This window comes from Oncorhynchus gorbuscha, linkage group LGY (assembly GCF_021184085.1).
Source record: "Oncorhynchus gorbuscha isolate QuinsamMale2020 ecotype Even-year linkage group LGY, OgorEven_v1.0, whole genome shotgun sequence".
NCBI lineage: Eukaryota > Metazoa > Chordata > Actinopteri > Salmoniformes > Salmonidae > Oncorhynchus > Oncorhynchus gorbuscha.
In genome coordinates, this window is record NC_060199.1 from 2,115,031 (window position 1) to 2,141,792 (window position 26,762).

Below are 26,762 nucleotides of genomic sequence, written 5' to 3' on the forward strand. Positions count from 1 at the left end.
TTTTGTGCCTTCTTCAGACGCTGCGTGTGAGCAGGTGTCTCAGTTGACTACGGCCTGCGCCTACCCGGCGACCTGCAGTCTGTGGCCGCTTCTCCAGTTGTTTTCCCCTCTACTATCTAGAGGATTTCAGTTATTCGGTTTTGAGCATTAATAAACTCTGTTTCTGTTAAGTCGCGTTTGGGTCCTCCTTCACCTGCATGACACTTGTTGAATAGATTTGATCATGAGAGACATTCCTTCCCCTCTTCCAAATTGCTCCATCATCAGCATATACACATCGTTAATCATAACGTTGAACAAAATAGGACTGATAGCACTGCCTTGAGGAATACCACTGTCATCTCCATAGGCATCAGTAAAAATGGATCCTATTTTAATCAGTAGGCCTTCTCTCCGCATAGTGTCAGAAGTCTTTTCAATGTCAAAAAAGACAGTAGCCATTACTTATTTTATGATCAGAGTTTTTCAACATCATTACTCACCTTTACTAATGTATCCAAAGTAGATCTACCTTTACGGAATACCCTTTGACATTGAATCAATAAACCTCTATGTTCCAGGAAATATTACAATCTATTGACTATCATCTTTTCTATAATTTTACACAAGTTAGAGGTCAGTGCAATTGGTCTATAACTATCAGCACATGAAAGGTCCTTACCAGGCTTTACAAAAGGGAATATTACTACACGTTTCCAACCAGGAGGTCTAAGCGCCTCACTCCAACTCGTATTAAATAATCCCAGGAGAACATGTATGACCTCATCAGGTAGATGCTTTACATTATACAACTGATCATGACCTGGGGCTGTATATCCACAGCCTATTAAGGCTGAACGCAGCTCATGTATGGTAAAGACAGCATCTAAAGAAGAGTCAAGTGTCCCCTTTCTTATATCAAATCAAATCAAATGTATTTTTATAGCCCTTCTTACATCAGCTGATATCTCAAAGTGCTGTACAGAAACCCAGCCTAAAACCCCAAACAGCAAGCAATGCAGCTGTAGAAGCACGGTGGCTAGGAAAAACTTCCTAGAAAGGCCAAAATCTAGGAAGAAACCTAGAGAGGAACCAGGCTATGTGGGGTGGCCAGTCTTCTTCTGGCTGTGCCGGGTGGAGATTATAACAGAACATGGCCAAGATGTTCAAATGTTCATAAATGACCAGCATGGTCGTATAATAATAAGCCAGAACAGTTGAAACTGGAGCAGCAGCACGGTCAGGTGGACTGGGGACAGCAAGGAGTCATCATGTCAGGTAGTCCTGGAGCATGGTCCTAGGGCTCAGGTCAGTTGAAACTGGAGCAGCAGCACGGCCAGGTGGACTGGGGACAGCAAGGAGTCATCATGTCAGGTAGTCCTGGGGCATGGTCCTAGGGCTCAGGTCCTCCGAGAGAGAGAGAGAAAGAAAGAGAGAATTAGAGAGAGCATATGTGGGGTGGCCCGTCCTCTTCTGGCTGTGCCGGGTGGAGATTATAACAGAACATGGCCAAGATGTTCAAATGTTCATAAATGACCAGCATGGTCGAATAATAATAAGGCAGAACAGTTGAAACTGGAGCAGCAGCACGGCCAGGTGGACTGGGGACAGCAAGGAGTCATCATGTCAGGTAGCCCTGGGGCATGGTCCTTGGGCTCAGGTCCTCCGAGAGAGAGAAAGAAAGAGAGAAGGAGAGAATTAGAGAACACACACTTAGATTCACATAGGACACCGAATAGGACAGGAGAAGTACTCCAGATATAACAAACTGAACCTAGCCCCCCGACACATAAACTACTGCAGCATAAATACTGGAGGCTGAGACAGGAGGGGTCAGGAGACACTGTGGCCCCATCCGAGGACACCCCCAGACAGGGCCAAACAGGAAGGATATAACCCCACCCACTTTGCCAAAGCACAGCCCCCACACCACTAGAGGGATATCTTCAACCACCAACTTACCATCCTGAGACAAGGCTGAGTATAGCCCACAAAGATCTCCGCCATGGCACAACCCAAGGGGTGGCGCCAACCCAGACAGGATGACCACATCAGTGAATCAACCCACTCAGGTGACGCACGCCTTCCAGGGACGGCATGAGAGAGCCCCAGTAAGCCAGTGACTCAGCCCCTGTAATAGGGTTAGAGGCAGAGAACCCCAGTGGAAAGAGGGGAACCGGCCAGGCAGAGACAGCAAGGGCGGTTCGTTGCGCCTTTCCGTTCACCTTCCCACTCCTGGGCCAGACTACACTCAATCATATGACCCACTGAAGAGATGACTCTTCCAGGGCTCTGTTCTAGGCCCTCTCCTATTCTCGCTATACACCAAGTCACTTGGCTCTGTCATAATCTCACATGGTCTCTCCTATCATTGCTATGCAGACGACACACAATTAATCTTCTCCTTTCCCCCTTCTGATGACCAGGTGGCGAATCGCATCTCTGCATGTCTGGCAGACATATCAGTGTGGATGACGGATCACCACCTCAAGCTGAACCTCGGCAAGACGGAGCTGCTCTTCCTCCCGGGAAGGACTGCCCGTTCCATGATCTCGCCATCACGGTTGACAACTCCATTGTGTCCTCCTCCCAGAGCGCTAAGAAGCTTGGCGTGATCCTGGACAACACCCTGTCGTTCTCAACTAACATCAAGGCGGTGGCCCGTTCCTGTAGGTTCATGCTCTACAACATCCGCAGAGTACGACCCTGCCTCACACAGGAAGCGGCGCAGGTCCTAATCCAGGCACTTGTCATCTCCCGTCTGGATTACTGCAACTCGCTGTTGGCTGGGCTCCCTGCCTGTGCCATTAAACCCCTACAACTCATCCAGAACGCCGCAGCCCGTCTGGTGTTCAACCTTCCCAAGTTCTCTCACATCACCCCGCTCCTCCGCTCTCTCCACTGGCTTCCAGTTGAAGCTCGCATCCGCTACAAGACCATGGTGCTTGCCTACGGAGCTGTGAGGAGAACGGCACCTCAGTACCTCCAGGCTCTGATCAGGCCCTACACCCAAACAAGGGCACTGCGTTCATCCACCTCTGGCCTGCTCGCCTCCCTACCACTGAGGAAGTACAGTTCCCGCTCAGCCCAGTCAAAACTGTTCGCTGCTCTGGCCCCCAATGGTGGAACAAACTCCCTCACGACGCCAGGACAGCGGAGTCAATCACCACCTTCCGGAGACACCTGAAACCCCACCTCTTTAAGGAATACCTAGGATAGGATAAGTAATCCTTCTCACCCCCCCCTTTAAGATTTAGATGCACTATTGTAAAGTGACTGTTCCACTGGATGTCATAAGGTGAATGCACCAATTTGTAAGTCGCTCTGGATAAGAGCGTCTGCTAAATGACTTAAATGTAAATGTTCAAGACTTAAAGGTTGAGACCGAGTTTGCGTCTCTGACATGGGTAGGCAGACCGTTCCATAAAAATGGATCTCTATAGGAGAAAGCCCTGCCTCCAGCTGTTTGCTTAGAAATTCTAGGGACAATTAGGAGGCCTGCGTCTTGTGACCGTAGCGTACGTGGAGGTATGTACGGCAGGACCAAATCAGAGAGATAGGTAGGAGCAAGCCCATGTAATGCTTAGGGTTACTCCTGGAATAAGTGGAATAATAGGGTTACTCCACATTAACGTGAGCATTTAAAATCTCACACCTGCGTATGTGTCTGGACCAACATAAGCAACATTTCCTACTTATTCCGCGAGTAACCCTATTATTCCACTTATTCCAGGAGTAACCCTATTATTCCACTTATTCCAGGAGTAACCCTATTATTCCACTTATTCCAGGAGTAACCCTATAATTCCACTTATTCCAGGAGTAACCCTATTATTCCACTTATTCCGCGAGTAACCCTATTATTCCACTTATTCCAGGAGTAACCCTATTATTCCACTTATTCCAGGAGTAACCCTATTATTCCACTTATTACAGGAGTAACCCTATTGTTCCACTTATTCCAGGAGTAACCCTATTATTCCACTTATCCCAGGAGTAACCCTATTATTCCACTTATTCCAGGAGTAACCCTATTATTACATTTATTCCAGGAGTAACCCTATTATTCCACTTATTCCGCGAGTAACCCTATTATTCCACTTATTCCAGGAGTAACCCTATTATTCCACTTATTCCAGGAGTAACCCTATTATTCCACTTATTCCGCAAGTAACCCTATTATTCCACTTATTCCAGGAGTAACCCTATTATTCCACTTATTCCACGAGTAACCCTAATATTCCACTTATTCCAGGAGTAACCCTATTATTCCACTTATTCCAGGAGTAACCCTATCATTCCACTTATTCCAGGAGTAACCCTATTATTCCACTTATTCCAGGAGTAATCCTATTATTCCACTTATTCCAGGAGTAACCCTATTATTCCACTTATTACAGGAGTAACCCTATTATTCCACTTATTCCGCGAGTAACCCTATTATTCCACTTATTCCAGGAGTAACCCTATTATTCCACTTATTCCGCAAGTAACCCTATTATTCCACTTATTCCAGGAGTAACCCTATTATTCCACTTATTTCGCGAGTAACCATATTATTCCACTTATTCCAGGAGTAACCCTATTATTTCACTTATTACAGGAGTAACCCTATTATTACACTTATTATAGGAGTAACCCTATTATTCCACGTATTACAGGAGTAACCCTATTATTCCACTTATTCCAGGAGTAACCCTATTATTCCACTTATTCCAGGAGTAACCCTATTATTCCACTTATTACAGGAGTAACCCTATTATTCCACTTATTACAGGAGTAACCCAATCATTCCACGTATTCCGCAAGTAACCCTATTATTCCACTTATTCCAGGAGTAACCCTATCATTCCACTTATTCCAGGAGTAACCCTATTATTCCACTTATTCCAGGAGTAACCCTATTATTCCACTTATTCCAGGAGTAACCCTATTATTCCACATATTTCAGGAGTAACCCTATTATTCCACTTATTCCAGGAATAACCCTATTATTCCACTTATTCCAGGAGTAACCCTATTATTCCACTTATTCCGCGAGTAACCCTATTATTCTACTTATTCCAGGAGTAACCCTATTATTCCACTTATTCCGCAAGTAACCCTATTATTCCACTTATTCCAGGAGTAACCCTATTATTCCACTTATTCCAGGAGTAACCCTATTATTCCACTTATTCCAGGAGTAACCCTATTATTCCACTTATTCCAGGAGTAACCCTATTATTCCACTTATTCCAGGAGTAACCCTATTATTCCACTTATTCCAGGAGTAACCCTATTATTCCACTTATTCCAGGAGTAACCCTATTATTCCACTTATTCCAAGAGTAACCCTATTATTCCACTTATTCCAGGAGTAACCCTATTATTCCACTTATTACAGGAGTAACCCTTTTATTCCACTTATTCCGCGAGTAACCCTATTATTCCACTTATTCCAGGAGTAACCCTATTATTCCACTTATTCCGCGAGTAACCCTATTATTCCACTTATTCCAGGAGTAACCCTATTATTCCACTTATTCCGCGAGTAACCCTATTATTCCACTTATTCCAGGAGTAACCCTATTATTCCACTTATTCCAGGAGTAAACCTATTATTCCACTTATTACAGGAGTAACCCTATTGTCTCCACCATTCTGCCTAATAGTTCACCATTCTGCCTTGCAGCCTCTGCATAAGAGACATTATGAGTACTTGTATATATGTGGGCCCCTCTCGCCCTTTTCTGCACCTATATGCAGTTTAGCGACGTTGCAACAGGTTGTGTTTTGAGTAACTCATACTTCCGACCGAAAATATGGAATGGTCCAATTGAAATATGTCCTGGGTGCAACTTTGCTAAACTCCGTACAGTAAGTATATCTTTTGTATTTGAAATATTTTTTTCTCGCTGGTATGAAAGTTAAGTTCCAAAAATGTATCGCAAGCGAGGATTATTAACGTTTTTAAACGTTAGAGCGTCGGGATTGTAGTTCACATGGAGCCAAGCCCCCTTGCGTCCTTGAACGCTAAGATCATCCCTCGCTGCCAAATGCTGATGTAGTTTACAGTGAGAGAACAGTCGGAAATAGTGTTTTTCAAATATTAATGTTCATATTTTCAGTCAAACTTTTATAAGTTTGATTGCAAGAGAAATACACCTGCTTTTTTTTTCAAATGAAATTTGCAGGTGAGATCTGAAAGCAAACTAATCTTTCCCAGGTCTCGTTGCGGATGTTTCACCACCGGAGTATTTTTCTTGTGGCACACGGGTCTTGCTTTTGGATTCATCCAACATGTCTAGTTCTTACAGAATCAGGTGAGCTGTAGATTTGATTTATACATGGAAAGTAGGCCATAATAACACATTCGATTAAATGTGATCTAGCTCTGTTTGTCTACCGTAAATGTCATGCGTAAATGTTCACTGTAATTGGTCGTGGATTATGAGGTGGTGGACTCTGAAAGCCCTGTGAGTTGACGTTAACTAGCCACCTCTGCCCATTGCGTTGTCTCGAGGAAATGGGAAATCATCTGCTAGCAACGTCGAGGAAAATGTCAGCTTCATTGACCTGTACTACACTGCAGACAATGTTTTTTACATTCCAATCCGCTTGAATGGAAAACATGTTTCCTAGCCATCTGCTCAAGCTAGCTGGCTCATTCATAGGCTCAAGCAGTCCACTCCCTTAATGAGAATTTAATTCGAGGTGTTAATGAACGATGTAGTGGCAAACATTATGAAAGGACTAAGAAGTAATGCAGAACTGCTGCTAGCTACCTAATTCATCATATACAATTATGCAATTATGCAACTAAGCAATGTTTCTAACATCATGCACACATTCTCCACTGATCGAATGATCAAAACAAACTGGAGACCCTTTTAAACGAGGCAGTCAAACCTGTGCGTTGTATTGGACTTCATGTTAATTATAAGCTCCAAATACAGGGAGAAGTACAAACGAGTCTACTCAAGATGCAATGTTGCTATATAGCCTATGGCATAACATTTGGCCTATGCAATGGACATACTAACAGGACATCCTTTGGAATTCTAGCGAGACGAGGGCAGTTCAAAGCAGGACGCACTAATGCACTTGTATTAAATATATTTACACTTCCGTTATTTGGCAGTATCAAACAGTAGCCTTGCTGCAAGGCTTAGTTGCAAGAAGCCGAAGGTTACTCATTATAAAGCTTCCCTGGCGTTTAGGCTACTATTCACTCATGCTTCTGGACTTTCTTGTTCCAGGAAAAGACTGGATCCAATGTTATGAAGGCCAATCAAGGTTATGGTTTAACTGTGACAGCAAAGCACTTTTGCCTGGTGTTCGTTAATGATCTGAGGTCAGGGCTGGTGTCTCGTGAGCACTGGTGTTTGATAAAAAAACAGATGAACTGTCTTCCCTTTGAATAGCCCCAAGCTGAGTAACTTTGCTGATCATCTGCAGTTTTCCAGAGAGCCATGACAAACAGGATGTAGCTGCCGGTGAAGTCAAGGAAAGAGAATAGGAAAGAGAATAGGAAAGAGAATAGGAAAGAGAAATTGCTATTACAGGAGAAAGGCATGCTAGATTGAAATCAAGTAACTTTTTATTTGGTTCTGTAGGTTAGAACAAAATCTGAATATCACAGATATGGTGTATTTAAGAATGGACACAACTCTCTGATGTTGAATCGCTGAATAGCCAATCCTGTCAGTTCTACACACATTTCTTTCTATAAGACCTGCTGTAGCCTATAACCTACTGTCTGCTGTATAGTCTAGGCCTTTGAGTTTTTTTGGCTAAATCACAATCAGTCCGCCCGATCTATTTTGAGTTCCTCTGGGAGAATCTTATTTTCCTGGTCGTGGTAATGCAGCCTAACCACCACATCAATGGGTCCTGTGATTTGGCTGGATAGTCAGCTGATCATAACAGCAGGACAGCCCACATTGATCATGGGAGCACATAGGTGTCACTGTCTCCATGCAGTCCAGCTGTAAGAAGGATGTTTCAGTGAATAGGTTAGTGGCAGTACTGCAGTTTGAATGAGTAATTCAGCAGTGTTACAAAACAATAAAGGGGTACTTTGACCAAGTCCCTCCATTTTGTATGTTATGTTGTACCATAAGAACAGTTGGAGCAGGTTGTGTTGGTAAATCAGAATGTCAAAGACCGTATACTTAGCAGTTGTCTAGGGTGGAAGTTGAACTACTTAATGATGTTGCTATGGGTGTCTATGGCTATAGGTACCCCCACCCCCCTTCTTTTCTGGGCACATGATTTGACCCCCCCCCCCCCCCACACACACACACACACACACACAGTCAATGCACAAGGTAAACAAATGGAACCGTGCAGCCCTTTGTAGATTGTGACACAAAATAATGTGTTTTGCAATCTTTTTGGATCCTATCCTCCTCCTTTATTTGTGGTTGTCACAGTAAACACATGAGTCTACCCAATCAGAACACCCAGTCCTATATTGTTTATGTCTGTCTGCTGCATGTGTAATAATCTGAACGAGGCATTATAGGAATGTTACCTTCCTCATTCTCGATGGGAGGCAGTATTTTATGATCTACCATGAATGCAACAAACAATATGCCTCTTACAACACAACCTACTTTGAGATGTTATTTTTCCCTTTCTTGTGCAAATGAAGGATCCAGGAGTTCAAGGTGGCCTTGAGTGAAGATAAGCTTGACTTAAAGGTGCTTCGGGAACTTTGCTTCAGCGGTAAGCAAGAACTTTGCATTCACCATAAAAACTATGTATTTTTCCATATTTTATTAACACATTTTCATGTTTCCTATCTCTCTCCAGGTATTCCGTTTGAAGGAGGCATCCGTGCACTTTGCTGGAAAGTGAGTTTACTAGACAGAGTGCATTCGGAAAGTATTCAGACCCCTTGACTTTTTTCACATTTTGTTACTCTACAGCCTTATTCTAAAATTGATGAAAAATTATTTCATCAATCTACACACAATACCCCATAATGACAAAGCAAAAAAATCTGATATCAAATTTGCACAAGTATTCAGACCCTTCACTCTGTATTTTATTGAAGCACCTTTGGAAGTGATTACAGCCTTGAGTCTACTTTGGTAAGATGCTACAAGCTTGACACACCTGAATTTGGGGAGTTTCCCCTGGCTCTGGCTGGGTCACTCGAGGACATTCAGAGACTTGTCCCGAAGCCACTTGTTTGTTGTCTTGGCTGTGTGCTTAGGGTCGTTGTCCTGTTGGAAGGTGAACCTTCGCCCCAATCTGAGATCCTGAGCGTTCTGGAGCAAGTTTTCATCAAGGATCTCTCTCTGTACTTTGCAGTCCCTGCCGCTGAAAAACATCCCCAAGGCAGGATGCTGCCACCACCATGCTTCACCGTAGGAATGATGGAGGCCACTGTCTTTTGGGGACCTTCAATTCTGCAGAAACATTTTGGTAGCCTTCCCCAGATCTGTGCCTCGACACAATCCTGTCTCGGAGCTCTACGGACAATTCCTTCGACCTCATGGCTTGGTTTTTACTCTGACATGCACTGAAAACTGTGAAGGTTTATATAGACAGGTGTGTGCCTTTCCAAGTCATGTCCAATCAATTGGATTTACCACAGGACTCCCAAGTTGTAGAAACATTTTAAGGATGATCAATGGAAACAGGATGCACCTGAGCTCAATTTGTAGATGATAATGGCGCTGGAGGGGATGGCTGCTGTTTTTACAGGCTCCTAACAAACTGCTATTTTGTTTGTTTTTCCAGTTTTTTGTAACTGATTTTGTACATAATGTTGCTGCTACCGTCTCTTGTGACCGAAAAGAGCTTCTGGACATCAGAACAGCGATGACTCACCTCACACTGGACAAAGATTTTTTCTTTAATGAGTCTGACTCGAAGGATATACTGCTTTGTCAAGACATGGCCCAAATCCCCATAATTTGTGTGCAGAAAATATGGAAATACAGGGGGTGGAGGTCTGGGTGCCTTGTGAGAATTAATTGGCGAATGAGTAAACCACCACTACCCTCTGTATTATTGGCCAACGTGCAATCATTGGATAACAAACTGGACGCTCTACGATTAAAACTATCAACTACCAACGGGACATTATAAACTGTATCTTGTTTCACCGAGACTTGGCTGAATGATAACATGGACAATACAGAGCTGGCTGGCTTCTCCTTTTCTCGGCAGGACAGAGCAGTTATGTCTGGTAAGACGGGGGTGGGGGTGTGTGTCTATTTGTCAGTAACTGCTGGTGGTGCCCCATGTCTAATATTAAAGAAGTCACGAGGTATTGCTCGCCTGAGGTAGAATACCTCATGATAAGCTCTAGACCACACTATCTACCAAGAGAGTTCATATCTATATTATTCGTAGGCATCTATTTACCACCACAAACCGATGCTGGCACTCAACAAACCGATGCTGGCACTAAGACCCCACTCAACGAGCTGTATAAGGCCATAAGCGAACAAGAAAAAGATACATCCAGAAGCGACGCTCCTAGTGGACGTGGACTTTAATGCAGTCAAACTTAATTCCGTTTGACCTCATTTCTACCAGCATGTCGCCTGTAACCAGAGGAGAAATACAACTCTAGACCACCTTTACTCCACACACAAGAGACTCATACAAAGCTCTCCCTCGCCCTCCATTTGGCAAATCTGATCAGAATTCTAACCTCCTGCTTGCAAGCAAAAACTAAAGAAGGAAATACCAGTGACTCGCTCAATACAGAAGTGGTCAGATGACACAGATTAGAGGTCGGCCGATTATGATTTTTCAACGCCGATACCGATTATTGGAGGACCAAAAAAAGCCGATGCCGATTTTATATTTGTAATAATGACAATTACAACAATACTGAATGAACACTTTTATTTTAACTTAATATAATACATCAAAACAATTTAGTCTCAAATAAATAATGAAACATGTTCAATTTGGTTTAAATAATGCAAAAACAAAGTGTTGGAGAAAAAAGTAAAAGTGCAATATGTGCTATGTAAGAAAGCTAACGTTTAAGTTTGTTGCTCAGAACATGAGCACATGTGAAAGCTGGTGGTTCCTTTTAACACGACTCTGTAATGATCTTCGTCTGTTGTTTGTAGAAAGTCAGACCGAAATGCAGCGTGTAGGTTACTCATGACTTTTAATGAAGCTAATACAGTACATGAAATAACGAAGAAGAAAACAACAAACGAATGAAACTAATACAGCCTATCTGGTGACTAACACTAAGACAGGTACAATCACCCACGAAATACAACGCGCACTCAAGCTACCTAAATACGGTTCCCAATCCGAGACAACTAGAATCAGCTGACTCCAATTAGGAATCGCCTCAGGCAGCCAAGCATAACTAGACACACCCCTAATAATACACACTCCCAATTAATACAAACCCAATACGAAATAACAACATATAAACCCATGTCACACCCTGGCCTACCCAAACATATAACAAAAACACAAGATACAATGACCAAGGCGTGACAGACTCTTCAATATTCCCAGGTAAGACGTTTTAGGTTGTAGTTATTATAGCAATTAAGGGACTATTTCTCTCAATACCATTTGTATTTCATATACCTTTGACTATTGGATGTTCTTATAGGCACTATAGTATTGAAGTCATAAACAGCGCTGTGCTTCAAGCATTGAAGTGCTGTTTGAATGAATAATTACGAGCCTTCTGCTGCCTACCTCCGCTCAGTCAGACTGCTTTATCAAATATCAAATCATAGACTTAATTATAACATAATAACACACAGAAATACGAGCCTTAGGTCATTAATATGGTCAAATCCAGAAACTATCATTTCATAAATAAAACATTTATTCTTTCAGTGAAATGCGGAACCGTTCCGTATTTTATCTAACGGGTGGTATCCATAAGTCTAAATATTGCTGTTACAGTGCACAACCTTCAATGTTATGTCATCATTTTGTAAAATTCTGGCAAATGAATTACGGTCTTTGTTAGGAAGAAATGGTCTTCACACAGTTCGCAACAAGCCATGTGTACTCAAAGCGGACCAACTGGCAAGTGTCTTCATTGACATTTTCAACCTCTCCCTGACCGAGTCTGCAATACCTACTTTTCAAACAGACCACCATAGTCCCATGTGCCCAAAATTGCGACTGTAACCTGCCTAAATGATTACGGCCCCGTAGCACTCACTTCGGTAGCCATGAAGTGGTTTGAAAGGCTTGTCATGGCCCATATCAACACCATCATGCCAGAAACCCTAGACCCACTCCAATTCGCATACCGCCCCAACAGACCCACAGATGTCTCAATTGCACTCCACACAGCCCTTTCCACCTGGACAAAAGGAACACCTATGTGAGAAAGCTGTTTGTTGACTACAGCTCAGCGTTCAACACCATAATGCCCTTAAAGCTCATCAATAAGCTAAGGACCCTGGGACTAAACACCTCCCTCTGAAACTGGATCCTGGACTTCCTGACGGGTCGCCCCCAGGTGGTAAGGGTAGGCAACAACACATCTGCCACGCTGGGGCCCCTCGGGTGCGTGCTTAGTCCCCACCTGTACTCCCTGTTCACCCATGACTGCGTGGCCAAATTCGAATCATTAAGTTTGCTGACGACACAACAGTCATAGGCCAGATCACCGACAACGATGAGACAGCCTCAAGTGGAACGGGCCTACAGGGAGGAGATCGGAGACCTGGCAGTGTGGTGCCAGGACAACAACCGCTCTCTCAATGTGAGCAAGTCAAAGGAGCTGACTGATACATGCCGCCATTAACATCTACAGGACTCAAGTGGAACGGGTCGAGAGTTTCAAGTTCTTTGGATTCCACACACCAACAAACTATCCTGGTCCAAACACACCAAGACAGTTGTGAAGAGGGCACGACAACACCTTTTCCCCCTCGGGAGACTGAAAAAGATTTGGCAATGGACCCCAGTTCCTCAAAGTCCCACAGCTGCTCCATCGAGAGCATCCTGACCGGTTGTATTACCGCCTGGTATGGCAACTGACCGGAAGGCGGTACAGAGGGCATTACTGGGGCCAAGCTTCCTGCCATCCAGGGACTATACCAGGTGGTGTCAGAGAAAGGCCCAAAAAATTGCCCAAGACTGTCATAGACTGTTCTCTCTGCTACCGCACGGCAAGCGGTACAGGAGCGCCAAGTCTAGGACCAAAAGGCTCCTTAACAGCTTCAACCCCCAAGCCATAAGACTGCTGAACGATGAATCAGATGGTCACCCAGACTATTTACATTGACACCCTCCCCCTCCATTTGTTTTTACCTTGCTGCTACTAGCTGTTTATTATCTATGCATAGTCACTTTACCACTACCTACATGTACACTGCTGCTACTCACTGTTTATTATCTATGCATAGTCACTTTACCCCTACCTACATGTACACTGCTGCTACTCACTGTTTATTATCTATGCATAGTCACTTTACCCCTACCTACCTGCATCCAATTTGTAAGTCGCTCTGGATAAGAGCGTCTGCTAAATGACTCAAATGTAATGTAAATGTAATGTACTCTCTGTTTATTATCTATGCATAGTCACTTTACCCCTACCAACATGTACACTGCTGCTACTCACTGTTTATTGTCTATGCATAGTCACTTCACCCCTACCTACATGTACAAATTACCTTGACTAACCTTTACCCCCCCACATTGACTTCTTGTAATTGAGTCTAGGCTACTGTTCAAATGTTGCTGTAATGTTTCTCATTGCATGGTGTTGTGTTGCAAGTTTAGTTTTCTGGAAAGTCATTGTGAAGCTTTAAAAACCGAAGCCAGACTGCCACATTTTAGTAGCCTAGGACTGTGGCATGTGTCTGTGCAGTTTATGTACACTTTCCCCCCGCTGCCCACTGTAAACGGGACACACAAAAGTAGCTCTATTGACATTGAATACATGGATGCGAGTGCATTGGGCTGTAATTTCCTCAAGTAGTTGACTCAACTGTTGACTCATTTACACGTGTGTGTGTCCTATTGTCCTTTAGTAGTAAGGTGTACCCACGTGTGAATGCTTTATTTTGTCACCTTTTTTGGCCATTAGTGACGATATGATGCAGCGATTTGGCTTGTGTGTGGATCTGGGAGGAGGAGAGTGTCTGTGGCAATGCACTGCCTTTTGGCGTACAGCACGTTTGCAATGCAGTGCATCGGGGTGGTATGGAGGCGGGCCGAAATTAATTGACAACCCAAGTAATTGCGTGGGCTGGATGGAAATGTGTCACGGGCCGGATTCAGCTTGCAAGCCTTTTTTGTTTAACACCTGATCTACAGTATGTAGCATTAGCCTTAGATTTAGTATTAGTTTAAGCCTGTTGTTCTAACCGTTTCTGTGAATGGTTGGGATTCACATTTCTGATGACTTGCTTCAATGTTTCCAGGTCCTGCTCAATTACCTGCCTTTGGACCAGATGATATGGGAGTCCTTCCTCAAAAAGCAGAGGTACAAATGTCTCCAACAGTGCTGGTGGACTCCTCTTTGTCAACAGGAGGAGATTCATGGACATGTTTTGTACTCTGTGTATAAAGTGCATGAAAACATCTACTGCTCAAGACTTCCATCTATGCCTGAATTATACCTTGGTAGCTAAGCAGTTCTCAGTCAAGTATATCCCTCCTGTCCTACTGGAGTTTACTTTTGAATCGCTCAGATTTGAGTGTTTCTAGACAAACAGCTGAGGCATAATGGAACCTGACCGATTTAAAATCTCACTCTAAAACACAACACCCAGCACCGGACAGCTATATCAGGCCTGCTCGGCCCGGGAAACAGTGATGGTGATGATGAGTCATGCTTGTCGTCTGCTTCTATTGTCTCATCCCTGACATTATTCAAATACTTAAAATAGTGTTTGGTTGATCCTGCCTGAAGTGCCTTTACTGGCCCTGTCAAGAAACAATGCCTAGCCCCTAGTCAATTCATGTAAACCAGAGCGAATTGGGTCAGTATAAGAAATATGTAGGTGTTTCCATGATATCATGGCTGTATCTTTGAGGACTTTTCACCCCAAAGTCAAAATCAAGTCAAATTGAACTCCTTATTAAAGGAAACTACTAGGCGTTTCAGTGTCTTGCGGTTGCCCACAGGCATAGAGATGATTGTATGTATTTGTGACCCACAGGGAGGTGTACTCCCAGTTCCTAAAGGAGATGATCATTCAACCAGGCATCGCTAAGGCCAACCTGGGCCTCTCCAGAGAGGACGTGACTATGGAGGACCACGTGAGTTTCCCCTCTCCTCTCTTTTTGCCCTCAGCATATTAACATTTCCTACTCTGATGCACACTACTGGACTGTCTGAGCGAATGGATATATGATTTTTCACAGATCAATCTCCCATACGTTCATTAAACATGCCCTCTTTCTATCTGTCCCGATCTCTCAGCCTCTCAACCCCAACCCAGACAGCAAATGGAACAACTACTTCAGAGACAACGAGGTGCTGCTACAGATTGATAAAGATGTTCGGTAGGTCTGACTGCCTGGGCAACCAGCTAGGTACTTCTTTGGTGCATCTCCATGTATTTTATGTCACTCATCCTTTAGAGCAGGGGCGAGCATCTTGACTGATGATTAAAGTCTATTCATGTATTCCAGTACCCAGTCATGTAATACCATCTCCAAAAAGGCAGACGATTGGAAGCAGTGGCTCTCTCGTGGAAGCCTTAGGTTCCACATAGGAATACACTAACTAGTGTATTTCATGTATTTCATGACGGCAGGCGATTGTACCCCGACATGGCGTTCTTCCAGCGGCCAACAGACTACCCCTGCCAGCTGATCCTGGATCCCCAGAACGACTACGAGACACTCAGGCGCCGTGTGGAACAGACTACCCTCAAGGCCCAAACTGTGGACCGTAACCGCAGCGGGGTCACCAATGTGAGTGAGAGGCGGGAGAGTCGTGTGCGTTTTTGGGTTTTTTATGTGTATGAACAGACATATTGGTCTGTCAATGTTAATGCCTCCACTTCCGGAGGCAGCAGGGTGACCTTGTTTCGGTAATGCCAGGGGAAACACTATCCAGATGGGCTGACTCTATCACCCTGTGTTATGTTCAATGCCCCTCTCCTGCTTTAAGCAATGCGGTCATGATGTGCACTCAGTGGTGCGTGTGTACTGCAAGGTCCAGGTGAGTGTATTGGCTTGACGATGATGGGTCGATAACTTTTATTTTACTTGTGTCCATTTCTATCCCATAACAATTGCCTGGATGCCCCTCCAATGGTCTTCTATGGCCGAGAGCTGTAGTGCTTCAACTGCTTTCAGAACTAGGACTGGTTTCTCATCCGGGTCCTAATTCTTTCCTCTGTTTTCCACTCCCCATCTCCAGGTGAGCTCCCCGGGCAAGGCCCTTAACCTGTACCCGTCCAACGAGTACGAGGTGCTGCCCAGCGGCTGCGAGGCACACTGGGAGGTGGTGGAGCGCATCCTGTTCATCTACGCCAAGCTCAACCCGGGCATCGCCTACGTGCAGGGCATGAACGAGGTGGTGGGCCCTATCTACTACACCTTTGCCACCGACCCCAACAACGAGTGGAAAGGTGGGTGCAGGAGGGGATGTGTTTGTGCGTGTGTATTTTGGAGCATAGCAGAAGGCACATTTTCAGATGAACAAATAAATTCCTATTGTATTAAACGCAAACAGCAGCCCAATCTGCTGCTGCCTGCATCTACTTCCCTATTTTAGTCCCATTCCCATGGTTTCTGCATCAGAATTCTAATGTTCTGTGATGCAATGGATCAAGCTGAGTCAGCACTGCCACCTACAGGACAAATGAGGGATGGCCAACATTTCATATGCTTCCCATCTCATCTACAGATATTTATTGTGCCACCTCTAAAGAACTATTTTACGAGCTAGATTTCAGTCCAATCTGCGACAGATTTGCATGCAAATATTATTAAAAAGGCTATGTGTGATGACGTAATGCACATAAAACCCACTTTTGCTCTAAAGTTCTCAACGAATAAAAAACAAAATCAATATGTTTCCATGGCATTTTCCACTCTATCTATGGTTTTATCACAAATTGTTGGCAATTAAACGGCAAACTTGCCGAGTCTCTAGACAACAGTTCACTGATAAAGTGGACAGGTTAGGGTGTATGATGAGATGGATAAGATCATTCTTATTTGTTAATTGGATGCTAATCACCGATCATCATGTCACTAACATACAAATTAAGACCCAGGATATTTATTGGAATTGAGCATCAAGCTCATCACTGTGTACATTCACCATCCAATGAAGTACATCATAACTTATTTCATCTGTAGCCTAATAAACGGCATGCTTTTTCAAGTTGTAGTCGGACCACTACACAACATAGCATCGCGTGACTGCAAATCTACCTCGACTTGATAGTTATTCTATCAACAATTGCACAAGAAATTGTTTTCACCCCAGTTTGTTGCATAATTAATTTTACAGACACAAAAAGATCCCACAAAATGTCAAACGCACAAATTTTCTGTCAAAATTATTATTATTTTTGTTTTACCCCTTTTTCTCCCCAATTTCGTGGTATCCAATTGTCCCATCATTACAACTCCCATACGGACTCGGGAGAGGTGAAGGTCGAGAGCCGTGCGTCCTCCAAAACCCAGCCAAGCCTTAGACCACCACGCCACTCTGGAGGACTGACATGTTTTAAATTGTACCGACACTTCCTATTTCCTGTCTTGATTTGTTTTTACATGGTATGACTTTACTTGCAAAAAAACTGTTGATGGAAACATGGTTACTGTCTATAGTATATTTTAATGACTGGCAGTCGTTGAACAGACAGACACAGTTGACACTAGGTAGGTCATGATTGATCGACTGACTGATTTGCCTGTCCAACCAATCAGAGCACGCCGAGGCAGACACCTTCTTTTGTTTCACCAACCTGATGTCAGAGAACCGGGACATGTTCATCAAGAGCCTGGACGACTCGCAGTGCGGCATCACCTACAAGATGGAGAGCGTCTACTCCATGCTCAAAGAGAAGGACATGGACCTCTATATGAAACTGGTGAGCAAAGGCCTCTTGGGCCCAGTCCCAAAACCATCCCTAGGCCCTTTCCCTAGGGGGGTAGATTTTGTATAAGGTGCACATTTATTTATTTTTCTCATGTAATTACAAAGAGTGTGTTGGATTTAGTTAAATGACTTCATTTAGTGGGATAATGTTTTGTTTGTAGTAATGATGGAGGCTAGTTACATTTTTCAACCTCTTCCTCTCCCTTCTCTCTAACAGCAGGAGCAGAACATCAAGCCGCAGTACTTCACCTTCCGCTGGTTGACCCTGCTGCTGTCCCAGGAGTTCCTCTTGCCCGACGTCATCCGCATCTGGGACACGCTCTTCTCCGACCAGGACCGCTTCAACTTCCTCATCCTGGTCTGCTGCGCCATGCTCGTGTGAGTTCCTGTTAAAGGAATTTAACAATTCCCAAACGTGTTCATTAACCAATTCAATTTAAATCACTCTGTCTGTTTCTAAGAATTTGTAAGATCCTTATTTGCATAAAATGGACAGAGACCAGTCTATCAAAATTAGCCAATAGTATTTATTCTCGGAGCGCTGCTCATAGAACCCTGTACAACAGCTTATATATCACATATGACGTCATAGGTTATAAAATGTCTCTCCTCCTCTCGACCAGGACAAAGCAGCTTCAAAAGTTCATTCCAACTAGTGCACATACCTGACACACTATACCTGGATTAACTCCTGAAGTCTCACCATAGTCTATTACCCCTTAGCAGACAGTTCCAGATACGGAAAGCCTGGAGGAGCTCTCGCTGTCTTATGTAATCACCACAGAGTTATAGGGGAGTTGGTTCAAACATAGGTTAATGATCCTCTTTGCTTACTTTAGACACACACACATACATTCCTTCTTCCACAATGGTTATCATTTCCACTTAACCATTATCCATGCTACATAACCTCTTTCTTAGGAACTAACATTATTAATCAGATATTGTAAAACAGGGTAGAGTTTAATTAGTTATAGTTCTATTTAAATGTACACATTCTTTAGTCATTATTTATAACATTCCTAACAGTTCCCCCTTCTGTCCTGCCCAGCAATGAACCACTACCCCCTGGACAAACCCGTGTCCATAACTCCAGATGGACCCCATACCCAATTCCCTAAGTCTGTTGATTTTTTTTTTAGGAATTCAATGCAATTCCTGAACTGACTTGAATTTGGATGGATTTGGATAGGAATTTGATCTTACCGTATAATGTGTTATGTTTGTTATTTCTGTCCTGATTGGCATGCTTGTCCTGTGTGGTTTCAGATTGATTCGAGATCAGTTGCTGGCAGGAGACTTCACGGTCAACATGAGACTGCTGCAGGTAAGACCATCTAAAAGGGTCTATCCAAATAGTGGGGCCAATATAGGTCATGCTTGGGCAACTAAGGAGGTTTTATTTGACATTTGACTGATTGTCCATGTTCTTTTTCAGGACTACCCCATCTCAGATGTCCACACCATCCTGGCCAAGGCCAAGGAGCTTCAGGGTGGCTCATAGCCACCCCTCCCCCTATCTCCCTCTCCTGGATTTGGGGGATGCACCATTGAAACTGGTAACCCTAGGTGACAACAAGGCCCAAATTGCACCCTGGGAGGGAGAGGAAGCCACCTGGTGCCGGGGTGGTGCACAGTTTCCTCAAAGCAACCAAACTCAATACTTAGTCTTCTTGTCTCACTCTCACGGCCCGACAGTATTTCCACTCTCTCAGAGAGGGTGTGTGGGTTCAAGCTATTTATTTTTGCACTGAACACTTGAGAAACATGACAATCTACATATATGAAGCAGAGAAACCAGTTACCCATACAACAGCGTCATTATAACGTTTGTCAGTGCTATTATAACACTCCTATTTTAATAGTACGCTTTCTTTCAGTTTGGTTATTTTTTACATGTGAACATGGTTATTTTTTATTGTGGAGCTCGTACGAAAGACGAAATGTAATAAGACCGTGTAAAGTCTAACCACAACAAAAAATGAGTATAGATTGTAACTAGGATCATATGCCTTTGAAACGTGAAGGTCCTCTGTTTGTTTTCGGTTAAACTCAGTCTGGCCAGTTTAAAGCCAGCCACTTGAATCTCCAATATTAATGTATGTTTGCAAAATGTTGGTATCAAATGAATGGGGTATGAAACCCGTACCTTACTCACTAATCCAAAGTGCATGCTTATATGTTAGCCCAAAAGCTAATGAACGAACAAATTAACCCTTGATTGTCTTAAATCTAGTCTTAGGGGGAAATTGATACAGTGATGATGATGATGGTCTATTTTATTGTAAGGGCATTACTTAGCAAACAAAACAGTCAGATTAAATTGGGCATTCAAGTTTTTAATATATTTTGAGTCATTTCTTAATATATTTTGAGTAATTTCTGGTCGCATTAAAAAAGTGGTTCACATGTAAAGCATAATAAATTGAACATTAATGGCATGTTAAGTGAAGAATAACACATTTTGCTCTGCATACTGTTGGATAATTAGAGAGAACAAATTATTGATGATAATAACTAAATATGTATAATTAATGACATTAAAATGCTATGATAACATTTCTGTACTCATAACAGAGCTGACAACTGAAAATCACTAACATTTAATGTGTTATTGTTTTTTTTTGTATCAAAACGCTAACAGTTACCACAAAGTTAATACACCATTGAAACGTACCTTTTCAAACTGTAGGACGTGATACTTTGGTAAGTACACAGAGAATGTCTTGCTTAGTAATTATAATTTAATCATTATGATTATGATACAGCTCACGAAACAGTTACCTTTTTACTGTTTGCGTTTCAGATTTCTTGGCACTCCCTAGTATCGCCATCCATTTCGGTCTACAGTACATTTGGAAAGTATTCAGACCCCTTAACCTTTTCCACATTTTGTTACGTTACAGCCTTATTCTAAAATTTATTAAATGTTTTTTTCCCTCTCAATCTACACACAACTCCCCATAATGACAAAGCAAAAACATGTTTTTAGAAATGTTTGCAAATCACATTTACATTACTATTCAGCCCCTTTTCTCAGTACTTTATTGAAACACCTTTGGCAGCGATTACAGCCTTGTCTTCTTGGGTATGATGCTAGCTTGGCACACTTGTATTTGGGGAGTTTCTGACATTCTTCTCTGCAAATCCTCTAAAGCTCTGTCAGGTTGGATGGGGAACGACACTGCACAGCTATTTTCAGGTCTCTCCAGAGATGTTCGATCGGGTTCAAGTCCGGCCTCTGGCTGGGCCACTCAAAGACATTCAGAGACTTGTCCTGAAGCCACTCTTGCATTGTCTTGGCTGTGTGATTAGGGTCGTTGTTGGTAGGTGAACGTTCGGCCCAGTCTGAGGTCCTGAGAGCTCTGGAGCAGGTTTTCATCAAGAATCTCTCTGTACTTTGCTCCGTTCATCTTTGCCTCGATCCTGACTAGTCTGTCCCTGCTGCTGAAAAACATCCCCACAGCATGATGCTGCCACCACCATGCTTCACCGTAGGGATGGTACCAGGTTTCCTCCAGACGTGACGCTTGGCATTCAGACCAAAGAGTTCAATCTTGGTTTCATCAGACCAAAGAGTCTTGTTTCTCATGGTCTGAGAGTCTTTAGGTGTCTTTTGGTAAACTCCAAGCAGGCTGTTGTGCCTTTTACTGAGTGGCTTCCGTCTGGCCGCTCTACTATAAAGGCCTGATTGGTGGAGTGCTGCAGAGATGGTTGTCCTTTTGGAAGGTTATTCCATCTCCAGGGAGGAACTCTAGAGCTCTGTCAGAGTGATCATCGGGTTCTTGGTTATCTCCCTGTCCAAGTCCCTTCTCCCCCGATTGCTCAGTTTGGCCGGGCGGACGGCTCTAAAAAGAGTCTTTGTGGTCAAATTTCTTCCGTTTTAAGAATGATGGAGGCCACTGTGTTCTTGCGGACCTTCAATGCTGCAGACATTGTTTTGGTACCCTTCCCTAGATCAGTGCCTCGACACAATCCTGTCTCAGCTCTGTGGACAATTCCTCCGACCTCATGGCTTGGTCTTTGCTCTGACGTGCACTGTCAACTGTGGGACGTTATATAGAGAGGTGTGTACGTTTTCAAATCATATCCAATCAATTGAATTTACAACAGGTGCACTCCAATCAAATTGTAGAAACATCTCAAGGATGATCAATAGAAACAGGATGTTAAGTCTCATAGCAAAGTGGCTGAATACTTAAGTAAGTAATGTATTTGTTTTTTTATTTGTAATACATTTACAAAAAATTCTAAAAACTGTTATCGACTTTGTCATTATGGGGTATTGTGTGTAGATTGCCGAGGATTTATTTTTATTTAATCCAATTTTAGAATAAGGTTGTAACGAAACAAGATGTGGAAAAAGTCAAGGGGTCTGAATACTTTCCGAAGGCACTATACATTCTAACACTATTTCATTGGCAAGATGGTATCCTCCAACTGACAAATCCCCTAGGCAGGAATTGGTACAAATTAACAGTCTGTGACTAACTATAATTCAATGTAGCATTATTGTACTAAAGTGAGGTATTAAGTTGATACTACACTACATGACCAAAAGTATGTGGACACATCTCATTCCAAAATCATGGGTATTAATATGGAGTTGGCTTCCCCTTTGCTGAGAGTGGCTTTCAGAGTTGTGTTGGATTTTCCCCAAACATTACTCTTTGTATTCAGAACAAAAAGTTAATTTCCTTACCATATTTATTGCTGCATTACTTAAGTGCCTTGTTGCAAACAAGATACATGTTTTGGGATATTTTTTATTCTGTACAGGCTTCCTTCTTTTCACTCTGTCATTCAGGTTAGTATTGAGGAGTAACTATAATGTTGTTGATCCATCCTCAGTTTTCTCCTATCACAGCCATTAAACTCTGTAACTGTTTTAAAATCCCCATTGGTCTCATGGTGAAATCCCTGAGTCGTTTCCTTCCTCTCCAGCAACTGAGCTAGGAAGGACGCCTGTATCTTTGTAGTGACTGGGTGTATTGATACACCATCCAAAGCTTAATAACTTCACCATGATGATCAAAGGGATATTCAGCATCTGGATATTTATTTAGATTTTTTCTATCAATTGGAGACCATTTTTGCGAGGCATTGAAAAAACCCCCGGTCTCTGCGGTTGAGTGTGTGCTTCAAATGAACTACTCGATTTGAGGGGCTTTACAATTAATTGTATGTGTGGGGTACAGAAATTAGGTAGTCACTCAAAAATGATGTTAACCACTATTATTGCACACAGTGAGAGTCCATGCCACTTATTATGTGATTTGTTAAGCACACATTTACTCCTGTCTTATTTAGGCTGTAACATTTAACATTACATTTACATTTAAGTCATTTAGCAGACGCTCTTATCCAGAGCGACTTGCAAATTGGTGCATTCACCTTATGACATCCAGTGGAACAGTAACAAAGGGGTTGAATACTTATTGACTCAAGACATTTCAGCTTTTCATTGAGTGTTCTATTAACACATCCACTTGGCAGTGATGGGGTGTTGTGTGTAGATCAGTGACAAGCAAGACGAGGTTGAAAAAGTAAAAGCCTGTGCACACTTTCTGAAGGCGTTGTGTGTATAGTGACTTTCTGAAGGCGTTGTGTGTATAGTGACTTTCTGAAGGTGTTGTGTATATATATAAACAGTGACTTTCTGAAGGCGTTGTGTGTATAGTGACTTTCTGAAGGTGTTGTGTATATATATAAACAGTGACTTTCTGAAGGCGTTGTGTGTATAGTGACTTTCTGAAGGTGTTGTGTATATAAACAGTGACTTCCTGAAGGTGTTGTGTGTATAAACAGTGACTTTCTGAAGGTGTTGTGTATATAAACAGTGACTTTCTGAAGGTGTTGTGTATATATATAAACAGTGACTTTCTGAAGGTGTTGTGTATATATATAAACAGTGGCTTTCTGAAGGAGTTGTGTGTATAAACAGTGACTTTCTGAAGGTGTTGTGTATATAAACAGTGACTTTCTGAAGGTGTTGTGTATATATATATAAACAGTGACTTTCTGAAGGTGTTGTGTGTATATATATATATAAACAGTGACTTTCTGAAGGTGTTGTGTATATATATAAACAGTGGCTTTCTGAAGGTGTTGTGTATATATATATAAACAGTGACTTTCTGAAGGTGTTGTGTGTATAAACAGTGACTTTCTGAAGGTGTTGTGTATATAAACAGTGACTTTCTGAAGGTGTTGTGTATATATATATAAACAGTGACTTCCTGAAGGTGTTGTGTATATAAACAGTGACTTTCTGAAGGTGTTGTGTATATAAACAGTGACTTTCTGAAGGTGTTGTGTGTATAAACAGTGACTTTCTGAAGGTGTTGTGTATATAAACAGTGACTTTCTGAAGGTGTTGTGTATATAAACAGTGACTTTCTGAAGGTGTTGTGTATATATATAAATAGTGGCTTTCTGAAGGAGTTGTGTATATATATAAACAGTGACTTTCTGAAGGTGTTGTGTATATAAACAGTGGCATATTCTCCACCAATGACAAAGAAGGATAGTCTCTTCTTCCTGTAATTCACAAACGATTTAATGATTTATTGTTCTCCATCTTTTTCTCATTCTTATCTTGCTCCATTGTGGGTTTTTTTCTTCTGTTTTCCCCCCTTCTTCCATCATTCCCATTCCCATTCCCATCATTCCCATGGCTCTCGCCTTTCTGGACTTCTAACTAAATCTGTTTTACAGCAATATGGAGACTGTTTCAGAAGGCAGCTCGCGGCCTCTGGTCTCTCATCTCTGACAACCATTTGATGCGAGCCAGTATAGCCTATATGTGGCAAAAAGCTCCTATAATTGTGGAATAACAGGGCTAGAGAGGGAGAGTATGCATAGTCGATACAAAGTATAGGAATAGCAGACAAGTGGGTTAGGAAAAGCAGAACACTAGTAGTTCAACCATTTTCAAAGTTGGTTTTTGGGAGTAATTTGCTTTCAACAATAAAAATGATTTTTTTTAAAGCCATGTGAACTTTGTCCATCTGGTTCTTGGTAATGCGCATCATGACATTATGGCCCATTTTCAGATAACTGACCAGTCAGAAAGTTCAGCTGCTCTCCTGCTAACTTTTAAAATCCTTTACATAAGAGAAGCGCTACCAGTCAAAAGGGTGTCCAGGGAAAAACCGTAGCAAACCTTTTATTTTTGTTTTACAGTCATGATCATTCTGATTGGTTGACTACCTGGGTGATGCAGACAAAATGGCCACTTCTCTCACCCAACAACAAGATTTGGTGTCCATGGTGGATAGCAGCATGGCATTGTGGCATGTGTACTTGCCTGGCACAACCAGTGTTTCTGAAACAAACTCCTTCCTCCCACCCCTTCCGTTTAATAGCTCGTGAAATTGGAGAGACTGGAGAACAGAGGGTTTAGATTGATAATTTGTGCTTGAAGTGCTCTTAGCTAAGGGAGACTTAATCCCAGCTACATCTTCCCTGGCGAACTGGAGGGATTGGCTGAGTTGAATCCCTTCCGTGCCATGTAATGTCTTCTTTCCTTATGCTGATCGGTGAACAGACCGGATAGGTTTCCACAATATTGTTTCTTCTAATAAGTCCTCAGATCAGTGTACATGAAGGAAAATGAGATAAAGGAAGCAACTGAACAAAGGAAGTGTTTTAAGACCCTCAAATTGTTGTAGAGGAATGTATTGAAGGGCAAAGCAAGTCAACACCCATTGTGTTTGGTTCAGCATTATTCACTTTCTGTTCTTATCTCCTACCTCATCTGTGTTCACAGAGCTGAGAGGACAAAACCACGGATTTCAATTCACTCAATTCAAAAACGCATGCAGGCTCTTGTAAACTTGTAGCAGTACTTTTTGGTTGCTTTTTTTGGGGGGTTGCTCATCTCACATGTGTCTGGACAAAAAGTGCATGAGAATGATTTTAGTCTTTTCTTCTTTATTTTTATTTTTAGGGAGGCGGGTGGGATGAGTGAGAAAGTGAGTCGGAATGAATGTTCTGGTATATATATACATTGTCTTCTTAATTGTCTATTATTTATTGTCCATTGTAAAGCCAAGCTTTACTCTGTCTCTTTCTAATAATTATTATTTGTCTAACCTGTTTTGTATTTGTGTGGTGGAAAACACCAGCGTCTCTGGTTACTTGAAGCCAAGCTTTACTCTGTCTCTTTCTAATAATTATTATTTGTCTAACCTGTTTTGTATTTGTGTGGTGGAAAACACCAGCGTCTCTGGTTACTTGAAGCCAAGCTTTACTCTGTCTCTTTCTAATAATTATTATTTGTCTAACCTGTTTTGTATTTGTGTGGTGGAAAACACCAGCGTCTCTGGTTACTTAAAGCCAAGCTTTACTCTGTCTCTTTCTAATAATTATTATTTATTGTTGACATGTTATAAATATGAGCCTTGGACATCATTGGATGAAGGGATGTCGTAAACTGAAGTAGCTTTTTCAAGCAGGGATCAGAAGCATCCACCCTTGATAACAAGTGTTTGTTCTTTTTCGTGTGTGTGTGTGTGTGTGTGTGTGTGTGTGTGCGTGTGTGTGTGTGTGCGTGCGTGCGTGCGTGCGTGTGTGTGTGCGCGTGTGCGCGTGTGCGCGTGTGCGCGTGTGTGCGTGTGTGTGTGCGTGCGTGCGTGCGTGTGTGCGTGTGTGTGTGTGTGTGTGTGTGTGTGTGTGTGTGTGTGTGTGTGTGTGTGTGTGTGTGCGTGCGTGCGTGCGTGCGTGCGTGTGTGTGTGTGTTTTTGTGTTCTCAAAA

The 26,762-nt window shown here is 42.6% G+C and overlaps 1 protein-coding gene and 1 long non-coding RNA gene across 4 annotated transcripts; both read left to right on the plus strand.

The window, feature by feature from the left end:
• Window positions 1–5,732: 5,732 nt before the first annotated feature.
• LOC124016667 (TBC1 domain family member 13-like) lies at window positions 5,733–20,563 on the plus strand. 2 transcript variants are annotated; one of them, XM_046332208.1, is made up of 13 exons: window positions 5,733–5,838; window positions 6,188–6,284; window positions 8,618–8,691; window positions 8,779–8,819; window positions 14,358–14,419; window positions 15,099–15,198; window positions 15,362–15,444; window positions 15,699–15,858; window positions 16,310–16,520; window positions 17,833–17,996; window positions 18,222–18,382; window positions 19,274–19,331; window positions 19,443–20,563. In XM_046332208.1, the coding sequence occupies exons 2-13, from the start codon at window positions 6,262–6,264 to the stop codon at window positions 19,506–19,508; spliced, it is 1,203 nt and encodes a 400-aa protein (XP_046188164.1). In that variant the 5' UTR covers window positions 5,733–5,838; window positions 6,188–6,261; the 3' UTR covers window positions 19,509–20,563. The 2 variants fall into 2 exon arrangements, with proteins under 2 accessions (XP_046188164.1, XP_046188163.1); XM_046332207.1 differs by lacking the exon at window positions 5,733–5,838 and having other exon boundaries at window positions 6,013–6,284.
• A 2,394-nt stretch (window positions 20,564–22,957) lies between these two features.
• Window positions 22,958–24,998, plus strand: LOC124016643. Of its 2 annotated transcripts, XR_006835414.1 has the most exons (3): window positions 22,958–23,993; window positions 24,074–24,116; window positions 24,449–24,998. It is a non-coding gene; the product is annotated as an uncharacterized LOC124016643 (long non-coding RNA). The 2 variants fall into 2 exon arrangements; XR_006835413.1 differs by having other exon boundaries at window positions 22,958–24,116.
• The last annotated feature ends 1,764 nt before the right edge of the window (window positions 24,999–26,762 follow it).